Source organism: Mandrillus leucophaeus, unplaced genomic scaffold (genome assembly GCF_000951045.1).
Source record: "Mandrillus leucophaeus isolate KB7577 unplaced genomic scaffold, Mleu.le_1.0 Scaffold6, whole genome shotgun sequence".
NCBI classification, from domain to species: domain Eukaryota; kingdom Metazoa; phylum Chordata; class Mammalia; order Primates; family Cercopithecidae; genus Mandrillus; species Mandrillus leucophaeus.
In genome coordinates, this window is record NW_012106474.1 from 3523528 (window position 1) to 3534745 (window position 11218).

Consider the following 11218-nt stretch of genomic DNA (forward strand, 5'->3'; position numbering starts at 1 on the left):
ACAAAACATCTAGGCTACTAGCAATGTTTTCAGCCAACTGAGCAAATAGGTTTTTTCTTTTTTTGCTAAAGGAGGAGGTTCTGGTAACTTCTGGTTTATATGTTTAAAGAATGACTGAAAGACTCGGAATTGTCGCTGGGCTGGATGGGTCTGGGTTTCCTAAGTAGCATGTGTACAGTGGGGACACCTTATATAGGTGTTTCTTCTAGCATGGTTATAGGGGTAGCAACAACAAAACAATGTACAGCGTAGTCATATCCAGCAAGGACAAAAGAGGTCCTTACTTGGGAAAAAGGTTAAATACAGTGACAGATCAATAGGAAAACAGTATTACAGGAAAACTATCAATCTTAAGATTTTTGACTACATTTACTTGCTTGATGAGTCCTCAAGCTTCAGCTGTGCGTAGACTGGTCAGCCTCCGGAGTGACCAGAGCAGGGCTGTCATCTTCAGCAGCAGCTTGGTGTCGTCTCAGGATCAGCTGGGTTGGGTGATCTGCGTCCTGCTGGCTGGTTTACTTGTCCTGATCTGCCGGTGTTAGCTGACTGTGGTGGATCCAAGACACAACACCCGCAACTTTAACAGCAGTGGGAGTGGACAAGGTTACAGTATAGGGCCTATCCTATATGGGTCCTATTAAAATTAGATTTTACTTGAAACAGAGTCACTAGATTTAAAGGGGTGTCAAGCTTATAGGTATTTCCATTTACTTAATCATGAACACTTTATATGGCTGTCTTTAAAGCCTGCATTTGCTTCTTTAAGGTTAATTCCTTTAATTTCTGGAGGTCACCTTTAATTTGACCTGTGATTTGCGGGTGGCCGACCGAACAAAATCTTATAGGGCAAATACCTAGTTTGTTTGGTGGGGTGCCCCCGACTCGGAGGAGGACCATAGGCAAAAACGTGATTTTATCTTAAATGAATTTTCTGGCAGTATTTTTTTTTAGTAGCTGCTCAAGTGTCCAGTTCATGCGTTTTACCTTTTCTTGAACTTTGTGGCCAATAGGCTGTGTGTAACTTTTATTTTATTTTTAACAGTCTTGTTAAATTTTGCACTATTTTAGCGACAAATGCTGGCCTATCGTCTGACTTTAAAGTTAGAGGTAGTCTAAACCTGGAGATAATGTCTTTTAACAGAACTTTAGTCACTTCTTATACTTTTTCTGTCCTGGTGGGGAAAACTTGAACTTACCTTGAAAAGGTGCAAACAAGCACTAGCCTGTACCGATCACCTCCAGCACGGGGCAGGTCTGTAAAATCTGTAAGCAAGTTTTCACAAGGTATGGCTCTTTTTCCTGTTTAAGTTTTTTAGAGGAGGGATTCTTCTCCCTCCGCCGCCCCTCTTTGTAACTCTATTTAGTGGCTTCACCTTCAGTGAGAAATTGGAATCCAGATACAGCAGAATCTTGCTGCTTTTAACTTCTAATGTGACCATGGGCTCCCGGGAGCCTAATGGGAAGGTACCTCGTCTGTCCTGGTCTTTACTTTACATTTTTTAGCTCCTGTCAGCCTGAACAGATCAGTATTTGGTTCCTCCAAGGTGCAGCAGCCCTCGGCCGATGGCCTCTTTGTCTTGTGGCCTTGGCCAATTCCTTTATTGCCTTTTGAACATTTACCCTTCTAGTGTCTTTTCTTTTTGCATTTCGCACATTAATCTCTCTCTAGCCTTGTCTGGCTCTTGAATCTTTGCCTAACTTGACTTTTTTCACGTTTATATCCACGTCCACGTCTTCTCACATTGCTAATTTTTTTAATAAGAGCTGTTGCTAACAGATTGGCTTTTTTTCTTAAGTCTTTAACTTACTTTTTTTTTTTTTCCTGAGTTTTCTTGCTCTCATGGCCAGTCGGTGGGGCCAGGCAACGGCACGGGCCCTGCCCCTGCGCACTGCTCTCTGTCTCTCCTGTTTTCTTCTGATTCTCTTTTTCACATTTACTCTTAGTCTTTTTTTTTTTTTTTTCTTTTGCTCTTTTCCAGTTTTGTCCCTTGGTCACAGTTAACGTACACCTTGGTGGCCACTTTTCTAGACTAGGTGGTATTCATGCCTGCAGCTTCTGCTTGATGTCACCCTGGGCTTGCTTTACAAATGAAGTATTCACTCTATACTGATTTCCAGCAGCCTCAGGGTTCAATGGGGTGTAGAGCCAGAATGCTTTATAGAGTCCCTTCTAAAACTGACTTAGCTTCTTGTCAGCTCCTTGAAGCATTCCTGAAATCTTTTTTATATTCCTTGCTTTTTTCTACCAAGTTTTAGCCTCTGCAGAAGTGCTTCTTAGTACCTCGGTAAACGCTGAAGCTGAGTTTCATTCTCTGGGTCTTTTTTCCCCTTTTTCCTAGAGTTTAACAGGCTCTTTTCTTTGTATAATTTTCCATGCACTTGGAGGGTGAAACAGGCATACCGAGAGTCAGTGTAAATATTTACAGTCTTACCTTTACTGAGCTCTAAGGCCCAAATTAAAGCAATGAGCTCAGCTTAACGACAGTGTCCAGGGTTACCACCGCATACCCTGCACATCTCTCTCCTTGTGGTTTGATGAAGCTGTTCCCATCCACATATAGCTGCTAGTCTACTGATGCCCAAGGCTGGTCCCTTAGGTCAGGTCTGCTAGAGTAAACTTGAGTCCAACACCGCTACACAGTCATGCTTGACAGGGCTCTAGCTGCTGGGAGCAAGGTGGCGGGTTCAGGGTGTTTCCAGTTGAGTAGATCAATGGTTGAAAAGGGCTGATAGATAAAAGTATGTTGCCCCCTGCCCCGCCGGATGTGGGCCTGGTCATTATAACAGACAGGTCGTCGAGTCTCCCGGAGAGGCATTTGCAGAGCTCGAGCAAGACCAGATCTGAGACGGCCACACTTGACTATCTTGACTTCCTTCCTTGACCTCTGGAGGCTCCGATCCTTCCCTTCGAGGTGAGACCTGGGGCGTGTTAGCTCCTGAATCTCGTTTCTGAGGGGGCTGTTGGCCTCGGTAAAGCGGGGTAGGCTGGGACATATGGAGAAAGAATTTCTATTATCTCTGGTGACTCCTGCAAACCTGGCTTCTCTTGCTGTTTCTGGGACTCCGTTTTTAACTCTGTGTCTGCTGGTGAAATTGCTCTTACTTTTACTTTTGGCTTTTTTGCAATAAGCTGTTAAACAGGGCTAAATTTGTGCTGGTTTTGTCTATATTATATTCAACCATGAGTCAATATAAAGGAATTTGATCTAGGTACACCAGCTGTCCTCCGACCCCTGTCACCACCTTAAATACATGGCCAATTGTTCTCTGTCTATAGTTCCTTCGATGGGCCATCCAACACCAACAGAGGGCAGTTCTAATTCACACAGAGTTCTTAACCTCTAGGGGGTTAACTTAACTCTATAATCTCCTGCAAAACCTTTCTTAAAGTTCTGTAACGTACATTTAATAGAGTAAGTTTTGATGATTTGATGACTTTCTTTTTTTCTTTAAAATTTTTTTTTTAACACACTTCCTAGCGGAGTGGGCTTACTTTGTGTCTGACCTATTTTTTTCTCGAGACAAAACAACATTTACACTATAAGAAGGAAAGGGTAAAAGGTCACTCACTCATCTAAATCACACTAAATAAAAATCAAAACTAAAACCAAAGTGTTGTTAAAGGCACACCTGTTCGTCAAGCAATTTAAGCCAAGTTAAAATCAGAACCAAAACCAAAGTGCCAATAAAGGCACGCCTGTTTATCGAGCAATTCAAATCAAGTCAAAATCAAAACTAAAACCAAAGCATCAAGCAATTCAAGTCAAAAACAAAAACCAAAGTGCCGGTATAAGCACGCCGTGGGTGATCAGGCCACGCTTCCACTCAGATGGAGCGGGCAAGTTCCAAAGACCAGTCTTACCAAGTTTCAGATGTCCGAACTTCAAGTGCAGTTCCTTCCCAGTGTTCAACCACTACGTTGATCCTCCACAGGGGCCTGCTGTGCACCACTCTGACGAGGCGTTCCACCAGGGCAAATGCCTACCTGGGAGCGCTCTCAGGATCCGCATCGCTCAAGCTGGCCAGAGTCCCTTGCAGGGATGCTCTACAGGGCAGGCATAAACTGCCTAAGGGGCTGTCTCGACCGTCCATCCGTTAATCGGTCAGGGAACCAAGAAATGTAGCAGGATGAGCCACAGACAAAACTCCTCAGACACTGGATTAAAGAAGGAAGAGGTTTTTTATTCGGCCAGGAGCATCAGCAGACTCACATCTTAAGAGCTCTCTGAAAAAGAAATTCTTGGCCATTTTAAAGGCTTACAACTTTAAGGGGTCCACATGAAAGGGTTGTGATAAATTGAGCAAGTGTGGGAAACATGACTGGGGGCTACATGCATCAGCTAACAAAAAGTTTTACAACGCTTTTTTCATACAGTGTCTGGAATTTACAGATAACACAAGTAGTTTGGGTCAGGGGTTGATGTTATTATTATTACTTTTTTAACTCCTAGGGCCGGGTGGTGGTGCCAAGGTTGTCTGGCTAGTTATCTTACTTTGGTTTCTTTCTAACTTTTTGCTTTCTCTCTCCTCCTGTCTTGTGAACTAGGCAAGGTTGGGGGAGTAGTAGTGGTCTCCTTCCTTAATACCACCACAGCCAGATACCTTTTGTATTTTTTTGTGGAGTCGGGTCTCATTATGTTGCCCAGGCTGGTCTCAAACTGGTGAGCTCATGCAATCCACCTGCCTCTGCCTCCCAAAGTGCTGGGATTACAGGCATGAGCCACCGCACCCAGCCTGAGTGTTGCCCTCATCTTAAGAATGTCTTCACGGTGACATCTAGACTGCCTTGACCATGCAACGGGGCACTGTGGCCGGGCTAAGAAGGGTGCACCCATCACCAGAAGTGATGATGTCTGCTGTCCCGCTTCTATTGGTGTGGAGGTTTAGGGGACAGTGACGATTTTGAGAAACAAGTGGCTCTGTCTTCCAGATTGGTGTTGCCGCAGGAATTGTTCTCATAGTGTCTGACGTTAAGTACTAGGAAGGACTAAGCTTGAGGAATTCATTTTCTCTCCTTCTCATTGTGATTTGAGGTGGAATTTGGAAGGATACAGCAGGGTGATTTAGGTAATGAACGTACAAATAAAGGGCCTTTTGCTGACCTTACTGAGGCAAAGGTAACCCCAGATCCTTTAGCAAGCATTGCCTAACATCTGCTACTCATGCTGCAAACACTTGAGTTCAAGCTCGAGTACCCAAATGGTGAATTCGGGGGAGTCAGGACCAGAGAATGGTGATCCAGACTTTTTCACTCAGCATTTGCTTAGACCAGGCATTGGCAGAGTTTTTCTGTAAAAGGCCACATAGTAAATATTTTGACTTTGCAGTACGAAAGCAGCTATGGATATGATGTAATAGAACGATTGTGGCTGTATTCCAACAAGATTTTGTTAACAAGAGCAAGTGGCTGCTGGGGTTTGGCCTGGGGCCCTGGTTTGCTAACCCCTGGCTTTGAGGGTCCTTGGCCTGTTATGGAGTGGGGTGGGGACTCCCTTATGAATGGCCTCTGCAGCTTGGGCCTCCCCATCTGTGAGATGGGAGTAGATAACAGTGCCATCAGGTTAAAGATGTAGGGATTGGTTCAGAGTCTTTAGCACAGAGCATGGCACGCAGTGTCCAAGCTGTGATTTGCTTGATTGTTACCGTTGAGGCCAAGTGTTTGATCCTCCCTGACACAAAAGGAAACTGGGGCTGGTGACACCCTGGAGCCTCCCCCTGGGTCTAACACCATCTAGAAGGGCTGGGTACTAAGGATTAGAAAGACAGGCAGGGCAGAGAGTGACTGAGCCATGCGCCCGGCCCTGCAGCCTCCCCTCTGGGTCTAATGCCATCTAGAAGAGCTGGGTACTAAAGATTAGAAAGACAGGCAGGGCGGAGAGGGGCCAAGCCAGGCACCCGGCCCTGTGATGCCCTTTCTGCAGGCCTCTGTGGGTGAGTCTTCCTCACTGGTGTCTTCCTTTATCTGCAGAACGTGCGAGCACTTGGGGATGGAGTATCTTCACATGTAATGCAGGTGGCTGTAAGGGAGTACTGCCATATCTGGGACTAACTTTTCCCTGTGGCTTTTATTCTCAGGACTGCAGGTTTTCTAATATAAATAAGAGTAGACAGTGCTCTGTATCCATGGGTTCTGCATCCTTGGATTTAACTAGCCTCATGTTGAACATACTCAAAGTAATAACAATAAATAGTACAACAATAAAATAATACAAGCTTAACAACACAGTATAACAAAGATTTCCACAGCATTTACATTGCATCAGGTTTTATAAGGAATCTCGAGATGATGTAAAGTATACACGAGGATGTGTGTAGGGTACACACGAACTCAATGCCATCTCCGGGTTTTGATATCTGAGGGGCGTCCCGGAACCAATTCCCAGCAGACACAGAGGGATTGTATGTTGTTTTAAGTCACCTGTGAGTCTGAACTACTAGAAGTACCTTTTGCACCGCAGTCTTGCTGTCTGGTGGCTGCCCGCAGGGCTACCTCCTGTGACAGGTTGTGCCCAAGGAGGGCGGGGACTATGAGGGTGGCCGTGCTGCCCTCCAGGGTTCATGCTGTTCAGGGTCTGCTGGGGACCCTGCGTCCATGTCATTGGACCAGGTCTCTGGGCCCCCCCAGCACGAGGCTCCCCTGTTCTGCCCCGACACTGCACAAGGAAGGATGCTGCGTGATTTGACTCTTGACCGAGAGGAAATTGTGCCTGCCTGACTCCACTGCCCACTGCTTACTGCCCTGAGTTCTGGGAGTGCTGGTGTGAGGACAGTCTCCCCAGTGTGTTCTAGAAAGAACGCCTTACCTCTCCCAAACCTCTGTGCTTCCGGTGGGGGCTCGCGGCAGCCTGGTGCTTCCGGTGGGGGCTCGCGGCAACTTGGTGCAGGGCAGGCAGGTCATGTTTGCTGCAAATTCAGATTTTTGTGACTGAGTTACAGGTTTTTTTTCTCCCTGGGGAGCCTTGAATCTCAGAGGCGAAAGAGACCTTACTTAGGATTTTAAGACTTTATTTTTTACAGCAGTTATGGTTCACAGCAAAATTCAGTGGAAGGGAGAGATTTCCCATGTGAACTCCCCGCATGCACAGCCTCCTGTGCTACCAACATCTCCCCAGGGTGGTGTGTCTGTCCCCGCTGAGGAGCCCACGGTGACCAGTGTCACACAGTCTGGAGTGGACCTCGGGGCTCCCTCCTGGTGTGGCACGTTCTCTGGGTTTGCACAAGTGTCAAATGCCAGATGTCTGTCACCTTAGTGTCACAGAGAAGAACTTCATTACCCTGAAAGTCCTACGCTCGGCCTGTTCCTCCTCCTCCCCCATGACGGCTAACCCACGGCGCCTTCCACTGGCATCACAGCGGAGTCCCTTTCAGCATGTCACACGGGGCAGTCGGACAGCAGGCAGCCTTGTCAGGTGGCTTTTGGCACTTGCCCTGCCTCTGAGGTTCCTCCAGGCTCCTGTTTCCAGTGCTCAATCACAGTCCACAGTCTGGCCCCGCCAGCAGGAAAGCAAGGCCTGAGCCGGGAGATGCCTGGTCAGGGACACAGGGCTGCCAAGTCCAGTCAGCCCAGAGGGCCGGAGCCAACAGCCGGGTCTGGCAGGGCTCTGAGGACACTGGGGGAATCATGCACCTCAAGGCCTCAGCTCCAAATCGTGAATGGAGAGTGTGGAGCCCACGGACTCTCGGGAAGGCACGCTGATACCACAGGCCCCGTGAGCCCTGCTGAGACTGGCCTTGCCACCGCTTCCGTCGGGTCCTCTTGATGAAGGGTAGGCAAGGCAAGCCCAAAGTTGGGACTTAGCCTCAGAGGGTTCTTGGCTTCACCCAGGAAAGAATTCGAGGGCAAACGGGTGGCATTAGACAGCAGCTCTTATGGAAGCAGCCATGCATGGCAGCAGCAGAGGCACAGCTCGGTGCAGAGCCGGGGCCCCCCAGAGGCAGTACACCCAGAGCAGCAGCTCAGAGGCAGGGCTGCACTCAGAATCATACCCACTTCTACTTATATACAAATTAAAGAGACATTTCTAGAAAAAGGCGGTAATTTTCACATCCTCGGGTTGTTGGCCTGGAAAGGGGCGGTACCTCCCAGGGTTGCCATGGCAATGGTAAACTGACCCGTGGCTGGTGGGCGTGTCTTATGGGAAGCTGCTTCCCCCAGCTCTGTTTTAGCTAGTCCTCAATTTGGTCCAGTATCTGAGTCCCATTCCCCTGCCGAGTCAACTCATGCCTCCTACCTCACTCTGAGCCACCAGGCTGCCACGGATGGGGTGGCTTAAACCACACACATCTGTGTCTCAGTTCCAGAGGGTGGAATCCAAGGCCAAGGTGCCAGCATGCGTGGCTTCTCCTGAGGCCTCTCTCCTGGGCCTGCCAATGGCTGCCTCTCTGTGTGGTCACATGGTCGTCCCTCTGTGTGTGTCTCTCTCTGTGCAGTTTCCATGCTTTTATAAGGATGTTGGTCTTCTTGGATGAAGGCCTACCCTAATGACCTCATGTTCACTCAATGACTTCTGTAAAAGCCCTATCTCGAAATACAGGAACTGAGGTGCCAGGGGCCAGGACTTCAGTGTATGCATCTGGGGGGCATGATTCCACCCTCAGCAAGGGCAACGCCAGGCTCCACTGAGCCTGGAACACAGTGAGCTCCCTGGCCCCCGCACCTCTCAGGACTGTCAGGCCCCGACCGTGAGGGCCGACAGGCTGGGCAGAACCGGGGTTGACTGCTGTGACCCTGAGAGGCCACGTTCAGCTGGGCCCCGCCCGTCACCCCGGGCCCCATCGTAGCCTTCCCAGGCATTGCCAGCCATGGCCCTGGCCCTGCCTTCACCTGGGGACCCCTGTACGGGAACTCAGCATGATGTTTTTGGATTCTGCTGGTTGACTTGTCACCAGGGAGGTGTCTGTGAGGTGATAGTCAGAACTGGTGTGGTCGGTGGCCAGAGAATAAAGTAAAAGTTTCAGAAATAGCCTGCACCGCCACTGTTCCTGAGGCACCCACTGCTGCGGCCGGCAACTGCTCCCGGGCTCCTCTGGGCGGTGACTTCCCTCTCGAGTGTATTTCAGGGACTCAGTCCTAGGGCTGTGGGTTCCGCATCCTCAGATTTAACTAACCTCATGTTGAACATACTCAAAATAATAACAAATAGTACAATAAAATAATACAAGCTTAACAACACAGTATAGCAAAGATTTCCACAGCATTTACATTGCATCAGGTATCATAAGGAATCTCGAGATGGTTTAAAGTGTACACGAGGATGTGTGTAGGGTACACGCGAGCTCAACACCATCCCCGGGTTTTGATATCCGAGGGGCGTCCTGGAACAAATCCCCAGGAGACACGGAGGGATCATGCGTTGTTTTAAGTCACATACACCATCCCCAGGTTTTGATATCTGAGGGGAGTCCTGGAATGAATTCCCAGTAGACACGGAGGGATCATGCGTAGTTTTAAGTCACAGCACGAAGGGTATCTCTCTAGGTTTTATTTTCCTCTCTAGGAAAATTGTTTAATATTTCCAGGCCATAAAGAAAACACATGGTGGCAAATATTTTTAAAATATAGAAACACCTAATTTAGAAAGAAGCATCTCTTTCAGTTTCCAGGGAAACCAGGTTAACAGGTAAAACTCGGATCATTGACTTGAAGTTGATCAACTTAGTACTAGATTATAGACATCTCTATTTTGATTGATTGATTGATTGATTGAGGCAGGGTCTCACTCTTATCACCCACACTGGAGTGCAGTGGCACATTCATAGCTCTCTGCAGCCTTGAACTCCCAGGATCAAGCAATCTTCCTGCCTCAGCCTCCTGAGTAGCTAGGACTACATGCATGCACCACCATACCTGGCTAATTTTTTTTTTCCTGTGGTGACTGAGGTCTCATTATGTTGTCCAGGCTTGGCTTGAATTCCTGGCCTCAAGCAATCCTCCTGCCTTGGTCTCCAAAATTGCTGAGATTACAAGCTTGAGTCACCGCATCCAACCCTGACATCTCTATTTTTCAAATGACTCATTCCATAGCTGAGAGGCGAGTGCCTGGGTTGCAGAGGAAGAGGGGAGGGATACGTGTTGCTAAACTACTTTCCCAAAGGGCGTGCCTGGAGCATGTGCCAGTTTTGAATATCAGCTTGTAATATTCCTGCACGCTGGAACATCGTTCTAGTAAGCAAGCATTTGACACCCGCACATGTGTTAGGATGCTCTTTGTATTGTCAGCCGAGGAAAGCCCCGTACACAGCATCAGTTGGAGACACACAGTTTTCAGCTGTGCGTCTCTTCTCTCAAAGCCACACTCAGTTTTGAACGAACGGTGACACCTGAGAAGCATGGTGACCACTCTGATGAAGCCTTTTGTTTTGCTTTCAGACAATGAGTATATATTTATGGATTTGGAGCAAAAGCTCAGCAAGTACTTCTCAAAAGACTGGAAGAAAGAAATATATGAAGTAAGCATAGAGTGTGGGGTGGGAGAGGGCAGGGCACCACGGTGGACTGTGCTGGACCACAGGGATGCATGGGGTGGGAGAGGGCAGGGCACCACGGTGGACTGTGCTGGACCGTGGGGATGTGCTGCCTTCTGTCCACGCAGCTGCCCCGTCCGCAGGGGACTGCAGTAAGCCCGGAGGCTGCAGGCAGGTGAGCCCACCCCGAAGCCCGCCTTGGCAGATGTTCTTGAACGCTGTAGACCACGTCCCACTCAGAGTTTTCCCGTAGAAATTACCATGAGTCGAGTTGTCAGCTCTGGCGGCGGACACCTGAGCTTCGACTTTGAACTGAGTGTGAAGCAATCCAGGCCCCTCCCCATGAAAGGGGAAGACAGGACAGCCGGGGGCACCTCCCTGGGGCTCACTTGCTCTTTCTTGTATTTTCCCCACCAGGAAAATGAGAAACCCGGAGCCCCTTTCGTGGCGTTCCTCCGGGTGCAGCACTACGTGGAAAACGGAAGGGTCGTAAGGTAACGGCATGCTGACTTTAAAGGCTGTTTCCTGGAATACTGAAAATCTGCCACATGACATAGAAGCCCCACGAAGGCCACACATTACATTTGAGTTTCTCTAAAAACAAACAAACAAACAAACAAACAAAAAAACACCACTAGATTGGCTGTTTGCTTTGGGGGAACACAGGAATTCTATTTAATTGAAAGGTATACAGACTGTGTCATAAATGGGTACTTCTTTTTCTTTTTCTTTTTCTTTTTTTTTTTTTTTTTTT

The 11218-nt window shown here is 48.1% G+C and overlaps 1 protein-coding gene across 1 annotated transcript in view; it reads left to right on the top strand.

Moving 5' to 3' along the window:
• FRMD1 (FERM domain containing 1) overlaps positions 1-11218 on the top strand; it is a 28807-nt gene that overhangs the window by 8945 nt on the left and 8644 nt on the right. The window contains exons 3-4 of the mRNA XM_011999662.1: positions 10370-10449; positions 10882-10958. Coding sequence (XP_011855052.1) covers positions 10370-10449; positions 10882-10958 — 157 coding nt within the window. The remainder of the gene's footprint in view (positions 1-10369; positions 10450-10881; positions 10959-11218) is intronic.